This window comes from Aquarana catesbeiana, linkage group LG12 (genome assembly GCF_042186555.1).
Source record: "Aquarana catesbeiana isolate 2022-GZ linkage group LG12, ASM4218655v1, whole genome shotgun sequence".
NCBI classification, from domain to species: Eukaryota; Metazoa; Chordata; class Amphibia; order Anura; family Ranidae; genus Aquarana; species Aquarana catesbeiana.
In genome coordinates, this window is record NC_133335.1 from 80001963 (window position 1) to 80016795 (window position 14833).

Consider the following 14833-nt stretch of genomic DNA (forward strand, 5'->3'; position numbering starts at 1 on the left):
TGCAGTATAGTGGTCAGTGTAATGTAGTATAGTGGACAGTGTAGTATAGTGGTCAGTATAGTGTATTATGGTGATCAGTATAGTGGTCAGTGTAGTATAGTGGACAGTGTAGTGTAGTATAGTGGACAGTGTAGTATGGTGGTCAGTATAATGTAGTATGGTGGACAGTGTAGTATGGTGGACAGTGTAGTATGGTGGACAGTGTAGTGGTCAGTGTAGTGTAGTATAGTGGTCAGTGTAGTGTAGTATAGTGGTCAGTATAGTGTAGTGTAGTGGACAGTGTAGCGTAGTGGACAGTGTAGTATAGTGGTCAGTATAGTGTAGTATAGTGGACAGTGTAGTATAGTGGACAGTGTAGTATAGTGGACAGTGTAGTATAGTGGTCAGTGTAGTATAGTGGTCAGTGTAGTATAGTGGTCAGTGTAGTGTAGTGGTCAGTGTAGTGTAGTATGGTGGTCAGTGTAGTATAGTGGTCAGTGTAGTGTAGTGTAGTATAGTGGTCAGTATAGTGTAGTATAGTGGACAGTGTAGTATGGGGGTCAGTATAGTGTAGTATAGTGGACAGTGTAGTATAGTGGACAGTGTAGTGGTCAGTATAGTGGTCAGTGTAATATAGTGGACAGTATAGTATAGTGGTCAGTGTAATATAGTGGACAGTATAGTATAGTGGTCAGTGTAGTATAGTGGACAGTGTAGTATAGTGGACAGTGTAGTATAGTGGACAGTGTAGTATAGTGGACAGTATAGTATAGTGGTCAGTGTAGTATAGTGGACAGTGTAGTATAGTGGACAGTATAGTGGTCAGTGTAATAGTGGACAGTATAGTATAGTGGACAGTATAGTGGTCAGTGTAGTATAGTGGACAGTATAGTATAGTGGTCAGTGTAGTGGACAATGTAGTGTAGTGGACAGTGTAGTTCTAAGTGTAGTGGACAGTGTAGTGTGTAGTGGTCAGTATAGGAATCAGGTAGGTCAGTACTATTGTATTTGAAGGGACTCAGGGATAGCTAAATGTCCGCAGGTTAGGGGGCGCAAATTACTTGCCTTGCCCTGGGTGCTGACATCCCACGCTACGCCACTGGCCCCACCCAGGATTCAGGTGGAAACAGAGAACTTTAACCACTTACCAACCGGCCCATAGCAGAATGACGGCTGCAGGGCGGTTGGATAACTCTGGGAGGACGTACTATGACGTCCACCAAGAATTCCCCTCTCGCGCGCCCCCTGGGGCGCGCACCCGAACACATCCGTGACCGCCGGGTCCGGAGGACCCGGCGCATCACAGATCCCGGTAAATGGCCGCTGATCGCGGCCGTTTACCATGTGATCGCGCCGTCAAATGACGGTGCGATCACATGTAAACAGACCGGCGTCATCTGATGACGCCGGTTCCTCTCCTCCCCTCCTGTGTACCAATCGGTACACAGTGAGCGGGGAGGGGGATGGATGGATGTCTGCAGTGCTGTGGGCTGTATGTGTAGTGCCCACAGCGCTGCACAGAGACATCCAGCCATCCATCCATGCCCAGCCATCCCTCACTACTATGCAATGCTGTGCAATACTCTGCAATGCCCCCACAATACTCTGCAATGCCCCCACAATACTCTGCAATGCCCCCACAATACTCTGCAATGCTGTGCAATACTCTGCAATGCTGTGCAATACTCTGCAATACCCCCACAATACTCTGCAATGCTGTGCAATACTCTGCAATGCCCCCGCAATACTCTGCCATGCCCCCGCAATACTCTGCCATGCCCCCGCAATACTCTGCCATGCCCCCGCAATACTCTGCCATGCCCCCGCAATACTCTGCCATGCCCCCGCCATACTCTGCCATGCCCCCGCCATACCCTGCCATACTCCGCCATACCCTGTCATACCCCGCAATACCCTGCCATACTCCGCCATACCCTGCTGTACTCGCCCTCTCTATGTGGCCAGGCTGTGGAAGTCTCACACATGTGGTATCGCCGTACTCAGGAGGAGCAGGAGAATCTATTTTGGGGTGTCATTTTTGGTATGTACATGTTATGTGGTAGAAATATTGTATAAATGGACAACTTTGTGTTAAAAAAAAAAAAAAAAAAAAAAAAAGCGTTTTAACCACTTCCCGCCCGCCGGCCGTCATACAACGTCCTTGACTTTGTGCGGAGATATCTGAATGACGGTTGCAGCTACAGGCATCATTCAGATATCAGCTTTTTCAGCCAGCGATTCCCTACACCATGAGAATGATCATAGCAGCTGTTGCACTGCTTGATCGTTCTTACGGGAGGCGAGAGGGGATGTCCCCCCCCCCGCGCTTCTACTGACTCACCGCTACGATCGAAGCCAGGATCGTTTTTTTTTTTTTTAATTTCAGGCTTCCCAGCCTAGAGGTGAGATGTGGGGTCTTATTGACCCCATATCTCACTGTAAAGAGGACCTGTCATGCCATATTCCTATTACAAGGATGTTTATATTTCTTGTAATAGGAATAAAAGTGGTCAATTTTTTTTTTTTTTTTGGAAAAAAGCATCAAACTAAAATAAAGTAAAATGAACAATAAAAAAAAAAAAAAAAATTTTTAAAGCGCCCCTGTCCCTGTGTGCTCGCATGCAGAAGCGAACGCATACGTAAGTCCTGCCCACATATGAAAACGGTGTTCAAACCACACATGTGAGGTATCGCTGCGATCGGTAGAGCGAGAGCAATAATTTTGGCCCTAGACCTCCTCTGTAACTCAAAACATGTAACCAGTAAAAAATTTTAAAGCGTCGCCTATGGGGATTTTTGAGTAGCAAAGTTTGGCGCCATTCCACAAGCGCGTGCAATTTTGAAAGGTGACATGTTGGGTATCTATTTACTCGGCGTAACTTCATCTTTCACATTATGCAAAAACATTGGGCTAACTTTACTGTTTTGGTTTTTGTAAAGCACAAAACAGTTTTTTTTTCCAAAAAAAAGCGTTAAAAAAATTGCTGCGCAAATACCGTGCGAGATAAAAAGTTGCAACGACCGCCATTGTATTCTCTAGGGTCTTTGCTAAAAAAACATATATAATGTTTTGGGGTTCTATGTAATTTTCTAGCTAATAAATGATGATTTTTACATGTAGGAGAGAAATTTCAGAATTGGCCTGGGTTGCTCCAGAACGCCTGAAGGTGCTCCCCTGCATGTTGGGCCTCTGTATGTGGCCACACTGTGTAAAAGTCTCACACATGTGGTATCGTCGTACTCGGGAGTAATAGCAGAATGTGTTTTGGGGTGTAATTTGTGGTATGCATATGCGGTGTGTGAGAAATAACCTGCTAATATGACAATTTTGTGGGAAAAAAAAAAAGTAAAAAAAAAAAACCTTGATTTTGCAAAGAATTGTGGGAAAAAATTACAACTTCAAAAAACTCACCATGCATCTTTCTAAATACCTTGGAATGTCTTCTTTCCAAAAAGGGGTCATTTGGGGGGTATTTGTACTTTTCTGGAATGTTAGGGTCTCAAGAAATTAGATAGGCCGTCAGTACTTCAGGTGTGATCAATTTTCAGATATTCGCACCATAGCTTTTGGACTCTATAACTTTATAATATCCACCGATTTGGGTTAATTTTACCAAAGATATGTAGCGGTATAAATTTTGGCCAAAATATATGAAGAAAAATTACTAATTTGCAAAATATTAAAATTGCAGAAATTAAGAAAAATGTATTTTTTTACAGATTTTTCGGTCTTTTTTCTTTTACGGCGCAAAAAATAAAGAACCCAGCGGTGATTAAATACCACCAAAAGAAAGCTCCATTTGTGTGAAAAAAAGGACAAAAATTTCATATAGATACAGTGTTGCATGACTGAGTAATTGTCATTCAAAATGTGAGAGCACCAAAAGCTGAAAATTGGTCTGGTTAGGAAGGGGGTTTAAGTGCCCAGTTGTCAAGTGGTTAATAACATCCTTTGATTTTTTTTTAGCTGTTTTTTACTGAAGACCTCTATAATTTGATTGTGGACAAAAGCAATCTTTATGTCCTAACAGTACATCATTGCCAAACCCAAATTCAAACCTTGCTAGGCCATTCAAATGGAAACCTATCATGGCCAGTGCCGTCACTTGGTTGTTTTCTGAAAGTCCACCAAAGATGCAGCATGCGTGACTCACATCACAGCCCCCTGCACCTTTGGCACCCCTTCACATCACAGCCTCCTACAGATCTGCTACACCTTTACATTACACAGACCCCTGCAGCTTTGGCACCTCTTCACATTACACAGCCCCCTGCACTTCTGGCACCCCTTTACATTACACATCCCCCTGCACCTTTGGCACCCCTTTACTTTACACAGTCCCCTGCACCTCTGACCTCCCCTTACATTACACAGCCCCTGCACCTCTGGCCCCCTTTACATTACACAGTCCACGGCACCCCTTCACATTACATAGCCCCCTGCACCTCTGGCCCTCTTTACATTACACAGCCCCCTGCACCTCTGCCCCCTTTACGTTACACAGCCCCCCCCACACCTCTGGCACCTCTGGCCCCCTTTACATTACACAGCACCTTCACCTCTAGCCCCCTTTACATTACACACACCCTGCACCTCAAGACCCCTTTACATTACACAGCTTCCTTTACATTACACAGCCTCTTGCAGCTATTCCCCCTCCTTCACATTACACAACCTCAGCTCTGCCCCTTCTTACCTTACTCAGACAAGGAGAGCGAAAGACACAGCAGCACTGAATAGAGGGCGGGGGGCTGTTGGAGTTAAATTTTCATGTTAACAAGATGGTGATTGGTTGCTAGGACCACCTAGCAACCAATCACCTGCTGGTTAACTTGGTAAGTTAACTCTGGCAGCTCCCGCTCCCGCCCTCTTTTCAGCACTGCTGTGTTTCCCGCTGTGTGTGCAGAAGTGTTTTGCCTCCTGCTCTCCTCTCTGCTGTGTTAGTGACAGCGGCAGAGACAATCCGGACCTGGGTGTCACCCCTCTGGCGGGTGTAACCTGGGTGCATACCGCACCCCCACAATGACACCAATAATCACGGCTTAAAACTTTTAGGGGTCTTACCCTTAACATGGGCATTACAAAAAAGAATGAATTGCAGTCATATTTCTCCACAAAGCTGATTCATCATATGCCCATGTTCTCTGCTGCAATGGCCAGAACAAAATATGAGACAATACTACGTTTTATGCATTTCAATGACAATACCCTCTGTTGTCCCCGGGGTGACCCTGACTATGATTGGCTCCACAAAATTCGTCCCTTCTGAAATTGCCTCACCCAGAAATTCGTAGCTGTGTATATGCCCCAACGAAATATCTGCATAGACGACTCCCTTGTACATTTTACTGGCAGGCTTGCAAGAAAGAAATATCTCCCCAGCAAGCGTGCCAAATATGGGGTGAAACTATATAAGCTCTGTGAGAGGGCAACAGGCTATACATTTCTTTTTAGAATTTATGAGGGCAAAGACAGTCAGGTGGAGCCCATGGATGCCCACATTACATGGGGAGCAGTGGCAAGATAGCATAGGACTTGTTATCACCCTTGTTCTGTAAGGGGTACCATTTGTACGTGGACAACTTTCATGCAAGGGTGACACTTTTTAGACTTTTGTTCATTAAAGAAATTGGCTGTTGTGGCACTGTCCAATCCAATCACAGTGCCTTCCTCCAATGGTTCATTAACACCCCACTTAGAAAGGGAGTGAAAGCCTGCTTGTGCAATGAAGAACTACTAGCAGTGAAATGGAAGGACAAATGTAAAGTATTCATCCTGTCTTCCATTCACCCAGAGACAACGGTCAAAATTCACACGGTGTCTGGTGTCATTAAAAAGCCTTCACTGCGTCCACGACTATAATCGAAATATGGGAGGTATAGATTTCAACGACCAATTGAGGAAGCCGTATTTAGCCTCCCGCAGAACTGGACACTGGTACAATTTCAATTGGCTCTATATAATGCTTTTGTTATTTACAAAGCTACTGGAAGAACTGTATCCTTCCTAAAGTTTCAAGAAGCGATCATCAGCCCTTTTGTGCCCCTTTGTTTCCAGAAGGCCCAAATCCAGATGCAGTTAGACGGCTGCATTTTCCAGATGTCCTCCCAGATACCCCAAACACAAAGGTCACCTCACAAAAGATGTTGTGTCTGTGGGAGACATACAGTAGAATAAGACGTGACACCCATTTTTTTTATCCCACCTGTCTTGGCCAATTTGGCCTCTGTATCAAGAGCTGCTTCCATCGCTACCACACACTAGTGAACTTTTAGTCTAGGACACAGCATGGCACAGTCTAGGGTACAGCACGACACACAATTTTGCACAAAAAGGGTCTCTAAAGAAGTCAGAGACTCAGGAAACTGTATATCACATATTTAGAGATCTTAAATTCAAAGGCTGGAAAGGTTATGGTTATGGAGAAGTTAAGTTACAAAAAAATGTAAAAAAAAAGTGTTGTTTTATTGAGGTAATGTTATATCATTACTGCGTGTTATTGTTAACCATTGGTGTTTGCTTTGCAGGAATGTCAATCAGCTGCAGTACTGATTTGTGTATTCTGAGAGCAGCAAAGTGCTGCTCTCAGAATACATACGTCAGTGCCTGCACTGCTGCAGGGGGAGGTGGTCAGCGGGCAGTAGCTCATTTTGCTTTGGCATATAATTTTTTCAATTTTTCTGACAGAAATGTCTTCATTCACATTGATCGATGTGAATGGAGGAATCTGCATACATTACATGTATGTCCAACATTAGAAGGGTGGGTAGATGTGTGGAGGAAGCTTCTAATGGTGGGCATAAATATATGCTTCGGCATATACTTTTTTCTGGCAGAGATTTCTTCATCCACAACGATCGATGTGAATGGAGGAATCTGTTGGGTGTATGCCCAACATTAGAAGTGTGGCAGAAATGCTGACCTTACACGTAATGTTCTTGAATGCCCTAAAATGCCAGGACAGTTCAAATACCCCCCAAAAGTTGCCACAAGTTTTTGGAAAATAAAGAAATAAAACGAAAACATTTTTTATTTTCTTTTTTAATTTTCAAAACCTTGTGACAAAACATGAGATCTGCAAAATATTCACAATGCCACAAATACCTTGGAGCGTCTACTTTCCAAAAAAGGTAATTTGGGGGTTGTTTGTACTATACTGGCATTTCAGGGCCTCCAAAACTGTGATAGGTAGTCAGAAAATGAATTGACAAAGTTATGCCCCTTAAAAGCCTGTAGGTGATCATTGGTTTTGGGCCCCCATAGATGGCTAGGCTCCCAAACAGCCTTGCATAGGTGGTATGGGGTGTAATTCCACATATCCCCATGGCATTTTCCAAATACTTGTGGCAAAAATTAAAATCTATGGACTCCAGATGCCTCTCAGCAAATACTTGAGGGGTCTGCTTTCCAAAAAGGGGTCATTTGGGGGATGTTTGTAGTCTATCTAGTGGCTGATAATTGCACAAGAAAAAGTTGTATCCAATGTTCATCTACAGTTTAAACTTTGTTTAGTTTTGGATAGAGTAGGGAAAGAATTAAACCCCTTTAATTTTTAATTTTTTTGCTGTCCTTTTTCCATAGCAGAAATTTTCCTTTAATTCTTGTCTCATAGAAACAGGAAATGAAATCACACAAAAGTGAGGAACTTTTCTTGGATAGTTGTCACTGAAACAATTGTCCTCATTAAGAGATTTCTCACTTATTCCTGCTCGGGTAATTTAAATAGTTAGATTTTACCTCATTAGGGAAAATAGAAAGCATGAATTTTACCAGTGCAGTAAAAAAATACAAATCCTGTCAGTCAGGGGTTCTAATCCTTCTGTTAATTGCCACTAGTTTAGATTCAGAAAAACTGTTAACATTGTTGCAGCTCTGGAACAAGTGCTCATGAAAAGAAAATGATGTACAGTAAAAAATTGCTTGTACCGTCATCTTCATTATCTTTAGTGCTATTCATTCTTAAAGCCTTTCTTCTAAAGTACAACTCCAATTCAGTTGTGTGATGTTTGGATTCTTCAGTAACTGTGATAATCCATATAGTCATATTTACCATCAAAATGACCATCAGAAAGCACCTGAGAAGATAAAAAGTACAATGATTTAGAGGGGCAACTTTAAAAATCATAAAAGCTCAAAGAAAGTTTTACAGGCAGAAACACAATAACATTTTTTGCCCGTGCTTGAGTGAAGTACCTGATGTTGAGGGTATTATTGGAGGTATTTACGTTATGTATTGGAACATCTACTGTGTGCAATATACAAGAATACCATTTTTGTTTTACAAGTTTTTCATGTTTGTTTATGAAAACTTTGATATATCATCAACCTACAACCTTTATCTTATTGATTATGAGTGGAGAAAACAGTTTTTTCAGCTATCTTCGGATTTTGGTATTCCTGGTTTGAGCTCTGTAGTTTGGAGATTTCAAAGTGTCCTGGGAGGGAAGAAATCTCCAATCCAGTGTCCAGTTTTTGTTGTAGACAATCTCCAAATCCAGTGTCTATGTGTACACAGCTCTTGTGATGAAAGCCTGAGGACAGCTCAGGGCAGTTGACACTATTTACAGACACAGCCATTGTGTGAAGATAGTTGTGTGTTCCACTGAAGTGATCTACTCTGAAGACCAGATGCTATGTTGGGGGGACATCTTGCCTACTGGGGGATATCTTGCCTAAGACTGGGAAAATCAGGACAACTGTGCATGTCTGGAGAGACTAGGATAACTCAGGTGTCTAGTGAGTCCAGGCGGGGCTGGCGTTTCCTGTGAATAAATAGATTACAAGTGCAGTCTGCCATTGTGGCTGACAGCTTGTAGTTCTCAATGAACCGAGAGGGCGCTTGTGAGCGCTCTGGTGGTTCATTGATCTTCCTGCTTTCACATAACCATACCTCCCAACTAGTATGTGTGTGTCACCGGCGCAAAACCAATATCTACCGATTACTTTAATAGTGATTGCCTTAGCTGCTGCATCCAAAAAACTTCTCATAGAAATAGATTACAGATGCTGTGTGTGTGAATGCGCTGCTCCCATCTAAATACACTTATATCCTATCCATAAAGTGCAAACTTATTTCATATACAACATGGATCCATATAGAATCATTACATTAAAAATAAATTATATCAAAAATTATATCAAAAAAATCCAGAAATTCAACAGTTCAATAATGTGTGTCACATTTGTGGCAAAGTCTCCCAGTGATGTATTCAAATCTTCTATCAATTGCCGTGATTGGCGTGCTCTTGTGCTAATTCAATGTACTAGTGACTTAGTGCTCCACCACCACCTGTGAGATTGGCCACTCACCAGATGTTTCTTTAAAACTACACCTTTGGTTCATTCATAGGGATAACCACTCCACTCAAAGGGAACTTCTTCAACAGTTATGATTGGACCTTATTGCTCCTCATAAAACATGAATAAAACGATCATCGCGCAATACCGTTTAAACTGTTTATTGTAAAAAACAAATAAAAACTGTGCACTCACATTTATATGTGCCCTTAAGCCGGCACCAAGCTATTCCAACAGTTAGGGACGGGTAGGTATAGCAGTCTAGTTCGCCTATTGTGTGCTGTGCGACCTCCGTTCCTCCCCTCGTACCCGTTCGCGTCCTCACCAACCACGTTCGTACTTGATCACGTGGGTGTATATCTCCCAGCAGCCTCTACGCGTTTCGCAATTTGCGTCATCAGGAAGCTGCCATTTAATTGGTTCCTATTCTATTTATATTAAACATGGGCGGAAGTACCCATGCCGCCATCTTAACTACAGTACATCAACATGAAATCAATTTCTTAGATTTAGAAATATACAAAAATGAGAATAAGCTCGGAACCAGAACACATTTTAAAGAAACGGATCGGAATGGATATATACCGATGGGGAGTTGTCACCACCCCCAGTGGAAGGCAGCCATCCCGAAAAGCCAGTTCATCAGGATTAGGCGGAATTGTGACCGAATGGAGGATTATTTACAACAGACAGATATCCTGATAGATAGGTTTATAGACAAGGGCTATAAAAGAAATATACTGGAGAACGCACGTTCTAAAGTGGCTAACATGGACAGGGAATTAATCCTGAGTAACAAAGTAAGAAAACATAATCAGGATAATAGCATACCGTTCATTACGGGATTCAACACACAATACAAAGAATTAGAGGACATCATAAAGAAAAATTGGTCGATTATTAGCAGTGACCCACAATTAAGTAAGGTACTACCCCGGAAACCAACATTCGTATATAGGAAAGCAAGAAGGATTAGAGACAAATTGGTAAAAAATGTGCCAGACCCCCCTAAAGATTTCTCAACACTTTTCAACCAGAGGGGTTTTTTTAGGTGTGGGAAATGTAAAGCTTGTAGATCCACTAACAAGAATGATAGGAAAATCACAAGCTTTATGTCAAACACCAAGGAGCAAGTATACAAAATAGATAAGTTGATAACATGCTGCAGTACTCATGTTACATACGTGCTGGAGTGCAGTTGTGGATTACAGTACGTGGGTAGAACAACTAGAGCCCTATCAGTAAGAATAGGTGAACATGTCAGAAACATCAAAAAAGGATTCAAACATCACAGCGTATCAAAACATTTCAGAGAGGTACATGATAGAAATCCCCAACACTTGAAATTTTATGGAATAGACAGAGTAGTACGTAATTGGAGAAACACCAATATGAAAAGGGAAGTTTCAAAGAATGAAACCCACTGGATATTTAGATTGGACACAATGAGGCCACAGGGGTTGAACGTGGAACTTGATGTAAATTGCTTTTTGGAAGATTATTAACATGTAATTGCTGTAATGTTGGGGGTTTAAGCATATATGTTATATACATATAAATTTTTATTTTTATATTTTCATACATTTTTTATTTTTATTTTATTTTATTTCATCTTATTTTATTTTATTTTATTTTATTTTATTTTAATAATAAGAATATTTTTTTATTTTTTTATTTTTATTTTTATTATTATTTTTATTTTTATTTTAATTTTAATTTTATTTTTGTTTTATTATTTTTTATTTTTTATTTTTATTTTTTATTTTAGTTTATATTTTATTTTTTATTTTTATTTATTTTTTTTTTTATTTATTTTATTTATATTATTTCGTTTTATTTTTATTTTTATTTTTATTTTATTTATTATTTTTTCATTTTTTGATTTTTTTCATTATTATTATTTTTTTCATTTTTTCATACTTTTTCATTTTTTCATTTTTTTCATTTTTTTCGTGTTTTTCATTTTTTTCAATTTTCATTTATTTTTTCATTTTTTTCGTTTTTTTCGTTTTTTTCGTTTTTTCCGTTTTTTCTATTTTTTTAAGACATTTTTTCTTGGTAACAAGATATCTCTAAGTACTGACCATAGGTTAGAGACTAATTTTAATAAAGGGTAGGGGCGCACAGGTATTCCGCTGAAATAAAGTAATGTGGAAGATTTTGCTGTTCCATATTGTAAATCATGCAACAATTTGATGCGTAATAATAACATGCACAAAGACGTTTTAAATGTCACATAACCCAAGGGTCAAGTATTTAATAGTATGTGAAAGCCTCTCCAACAGATACGGATGGGGTAGTTGTAAATATATCCATACATTTCTAGTATATTAGGGACTAGACCGGAACATTGACACACAGAGAGAGAGCAGGTGAAAGGGTATGTGCAATACACAACTACAGGAATGGGCTAATGCCCACAGATAAAATGGCGCCAAGTGGGAGGAAGTCCATACTAGAGAGCATAGTAAGGGAACACCCATAGTTAAGATGGCGGCATGGGTACTTCCGCCCATGTTTAATATAAATAGAATAGGAACCAATTAAATGGCAGCTTCCTGATGACGCAAATTGCGAAACGCGTAGAGGCTGCTGGGAGATATACACCCACGTGATCAAGTACGAACGTGGTTGGTGAGGACGCGAACGGGTACGAGGGGAGGAACGGAGGTCGCACAGCACACAATAGGCGAACTAGACTGCTATACCTACCCGTCCCTAACTGTTGGAATAGCTTGGTGCCGGCTTAAGGGCACATATAAATGTGAGTGCACAGTTTTTATTTGTTTTTTTTACAATAAACAGTTTAAACGGTATTGCGCGATGATCGTTTTATTCATGTTTTATGAGGAGCAATAAGGTCCAATCATAACTGTTGAAGAAGTTCCCTTTGAGTGGAGTGGTTATCCCTATGAATGAACCAAAGGTGTAGTTTTAAAGAAACATCTGGTGAGTGGCCAATCTCACAGGTGGTGGTGGAGCACTAAGTCACTAGTACATTGAATTAGCACAAGAGCACGCCAATCACGGCAATTGATAGAAGATTTGAATACATCACTGGGAGACTTTGCCACAAATGTGACACACATTATTGAACTGTTGAATTTCTGGATTTTTTTGATATAATTTTTGATATAATTTATTTTTAATGTAATGATTCTATATGGATCCATGTTGTATACCTCCCAACTGTCCCTGATTTTGAGGGACTGTCCCTGATTTGGAGCAATGTCCCTCTGTCCATCATTCCTCCTCATTTGTCCCTCATTTTTGGTCTGATATGTATAGTTGTATATAAAATGCACTTTTTATCTTTCAGCAGCAACCTTTCATCCAATTTTTAAATTGCTGCATTTGTACATTTTTTAATGCCATTATAAAGGAATAGTAGTGGTAAAAAAAGCACTTGTGGATTTAATTAACCTTTTTTTAAGAGGGTGTGGCAAGGGGTGTGTCCTATGCCTACAAACATTTGCTAGTAGGTGTCCCTCTTTCCCTTCTCAAAATGTTGGGAGGTATGCGTAACTGCTTGCTCGTACGAGTCATGGGCAGGTAGTTATCCTGAGAGTCTGCAGGCAGACTACCAGGAGTTTCCCGGTGGGCCGATGGCTCAGTGGGCCAGTCAGGTGCGGTCCTGGAGCCGCTACTCACTGACAGTGAGTGATCGCGATTTCACTCTGTCAGGAGGAGCTGCTTCCGTCACTTGCTGGAGAGAACATTAGGCGTTATGCTCCCTCCAGCCTGGGGGGGGAGATGGACAGCCGGCAGACTTTCCTTCCTCTCTCCCCTTATCACTTGTTATCACATGACTGGAGAGAGGAATGAGAAGCTGCCTTCAAAACAGTGATTACATGTGGGAGGGGGAGAAGATGGAGGACACTCTAATGTGAAGGGGACTTCTGATGGGGACTCTCTGATGTGAAGGGGACTTCTGATGGGGACTCTGATGTGAAGGGGACTTCTGATGGGGACTCTGATGCGAAGGGGACTTCTGATGGGGACTCTGATGCGAAGGGGACTTCTGATGGGGACTCTGATGCGAAGGGGACTTCTGATGGGAACTCTGATGTGAAGGAGACTCTCTGATGTGAAGGGGACTTCTGGTGGGGACTTTGATGTGAAGGGGATTCTGATGGGGACTCTCTGATGTGAAGGGGACTTCTGGTGGGGACTCTGATGTGAAGGGGACTTCTGATGGGGACTCTCTGATGTGAAGGGACTTCTGATGGGGACTCTGATGTGAAGGGGACTGCTGATGGGGACTCTCTGATGTAAGGGGGGCGCTGTTGGGGACATTCAAAATTAAAGTGGGCCGGTCATGATGAAGTCCAGGGCCAAATTTTTGTCCCAGTCCAGCCCTGTCTGCAGGAGCCTTACATTGCACCTGTGATCTGCTAATCATGGGTGTGATGCTCTGCAGGCTCCTTAGAAAAAAGTTTTTACCTGCAAAAAAAAATGTGCATTTATTTTTTTATTTTTTCAAAAGGTGAAATTATCCTTTAACTATACTTCCTGTTTGATGTGACCTCACTTAAAAAAGCTCACCACCTCTGAGTCTAATCACAATATACACACACACACACACACACACACCACATACACACTATATACAGTATCTCACAAAAGTGAGTACACCCCTCACATTTTTTGTAAATATTTTATTATATCTTTTCATGTGACAACATTGAAGAAATGATACTTTGCTACAATGTAAAGTAGTGAGTGCACAGCTTGTATAACAGTGTAAATTTGCTGTCCCCTCAAAATAACTCAACACACAGCCATTAATGTCTAAACCGCTGGCAACAAAAGTGAGTACACCCCTAAGTGAAAATGTCCAACTTGGGCCCAATTAGCCACTGTATGGCCAAGACCATACAGCGGTTTAACAGGACAGGTTCCACTCAGAACAGGCCTTGCCATGGTCAACCAAAGAAGTTGAGTGCACGTGCTCAGCGTCATATCTAGAGGTTGTCTTTGGGAAATAGACAAATGAGTGCTGCCAGCATTGGTGCAGAGGTTGAAGGGGTGGGGGGTCAGCCTGTCAGTGCTCAGACCATACGCCGCACACTGCATCAAATTGGTCTGTATGGCTGTCGTCCCAGAAGGAAGCCTCTTCTAAAGATGATGCACAAGAAAGCCTGCAAACAGTTTGCTGAAGACAAGCAGACTAAGGACATAAATTATTGGAACCATGTCCTGTGGTCTGATGAGACCAAGATAAACTTATTTGGTTCAGATGGTGTCAAGCGTGTGCGGCGGCAACCAGGTAAGGCGTACAAAGACTTGCCCTACATTTAAGCATGGTGGTTTGTTCACTTTAAATTACTTAGTCATGTGCAAAGGAAAAAAAACTAAGGATTTTTGCTTGCATGTGATTGAATTATTAAAGTGAACACAGCAACTCAGGGCTGCAATAAGGCTACATTCACACTTCTGCAATTCAAAAAGTTTAAATATTTCCTGCAGATAGTTACAGTTTCTAAATGAGTTTAGCTGCAGATAGCCCTGTTTAGGTGCATTTAGCTGCATCTGTGTTTTTCAGGCATTTTTTTC

The 14833-nt window shown here is 41.4% G+C and overlaps 1 protein-coding gene across 2 annotated transcripts in view; it reads right to left on the reverse strand.

The window, feature by feature from the left end:
* LOC141114443 (proton channel OTOP2-like) overlaps positions 1–14833 on the reverse strand; it is a 206130-nt gene that overhangs the window by 50275 nt on the left and 141022 nt on the right. For both annotated transcript variants that reach the window (XM_073608118.1, XM_073608117.1), the window contains exon 4: positions 7907–8055. In XM_073608118.1, the coding sequence (XP_073464219.1) occupies positions 7907–8055 (149 nt within the window). The remainder of the gene's footprint in view (positions 1–7906; positions 8056–14833) is intronic.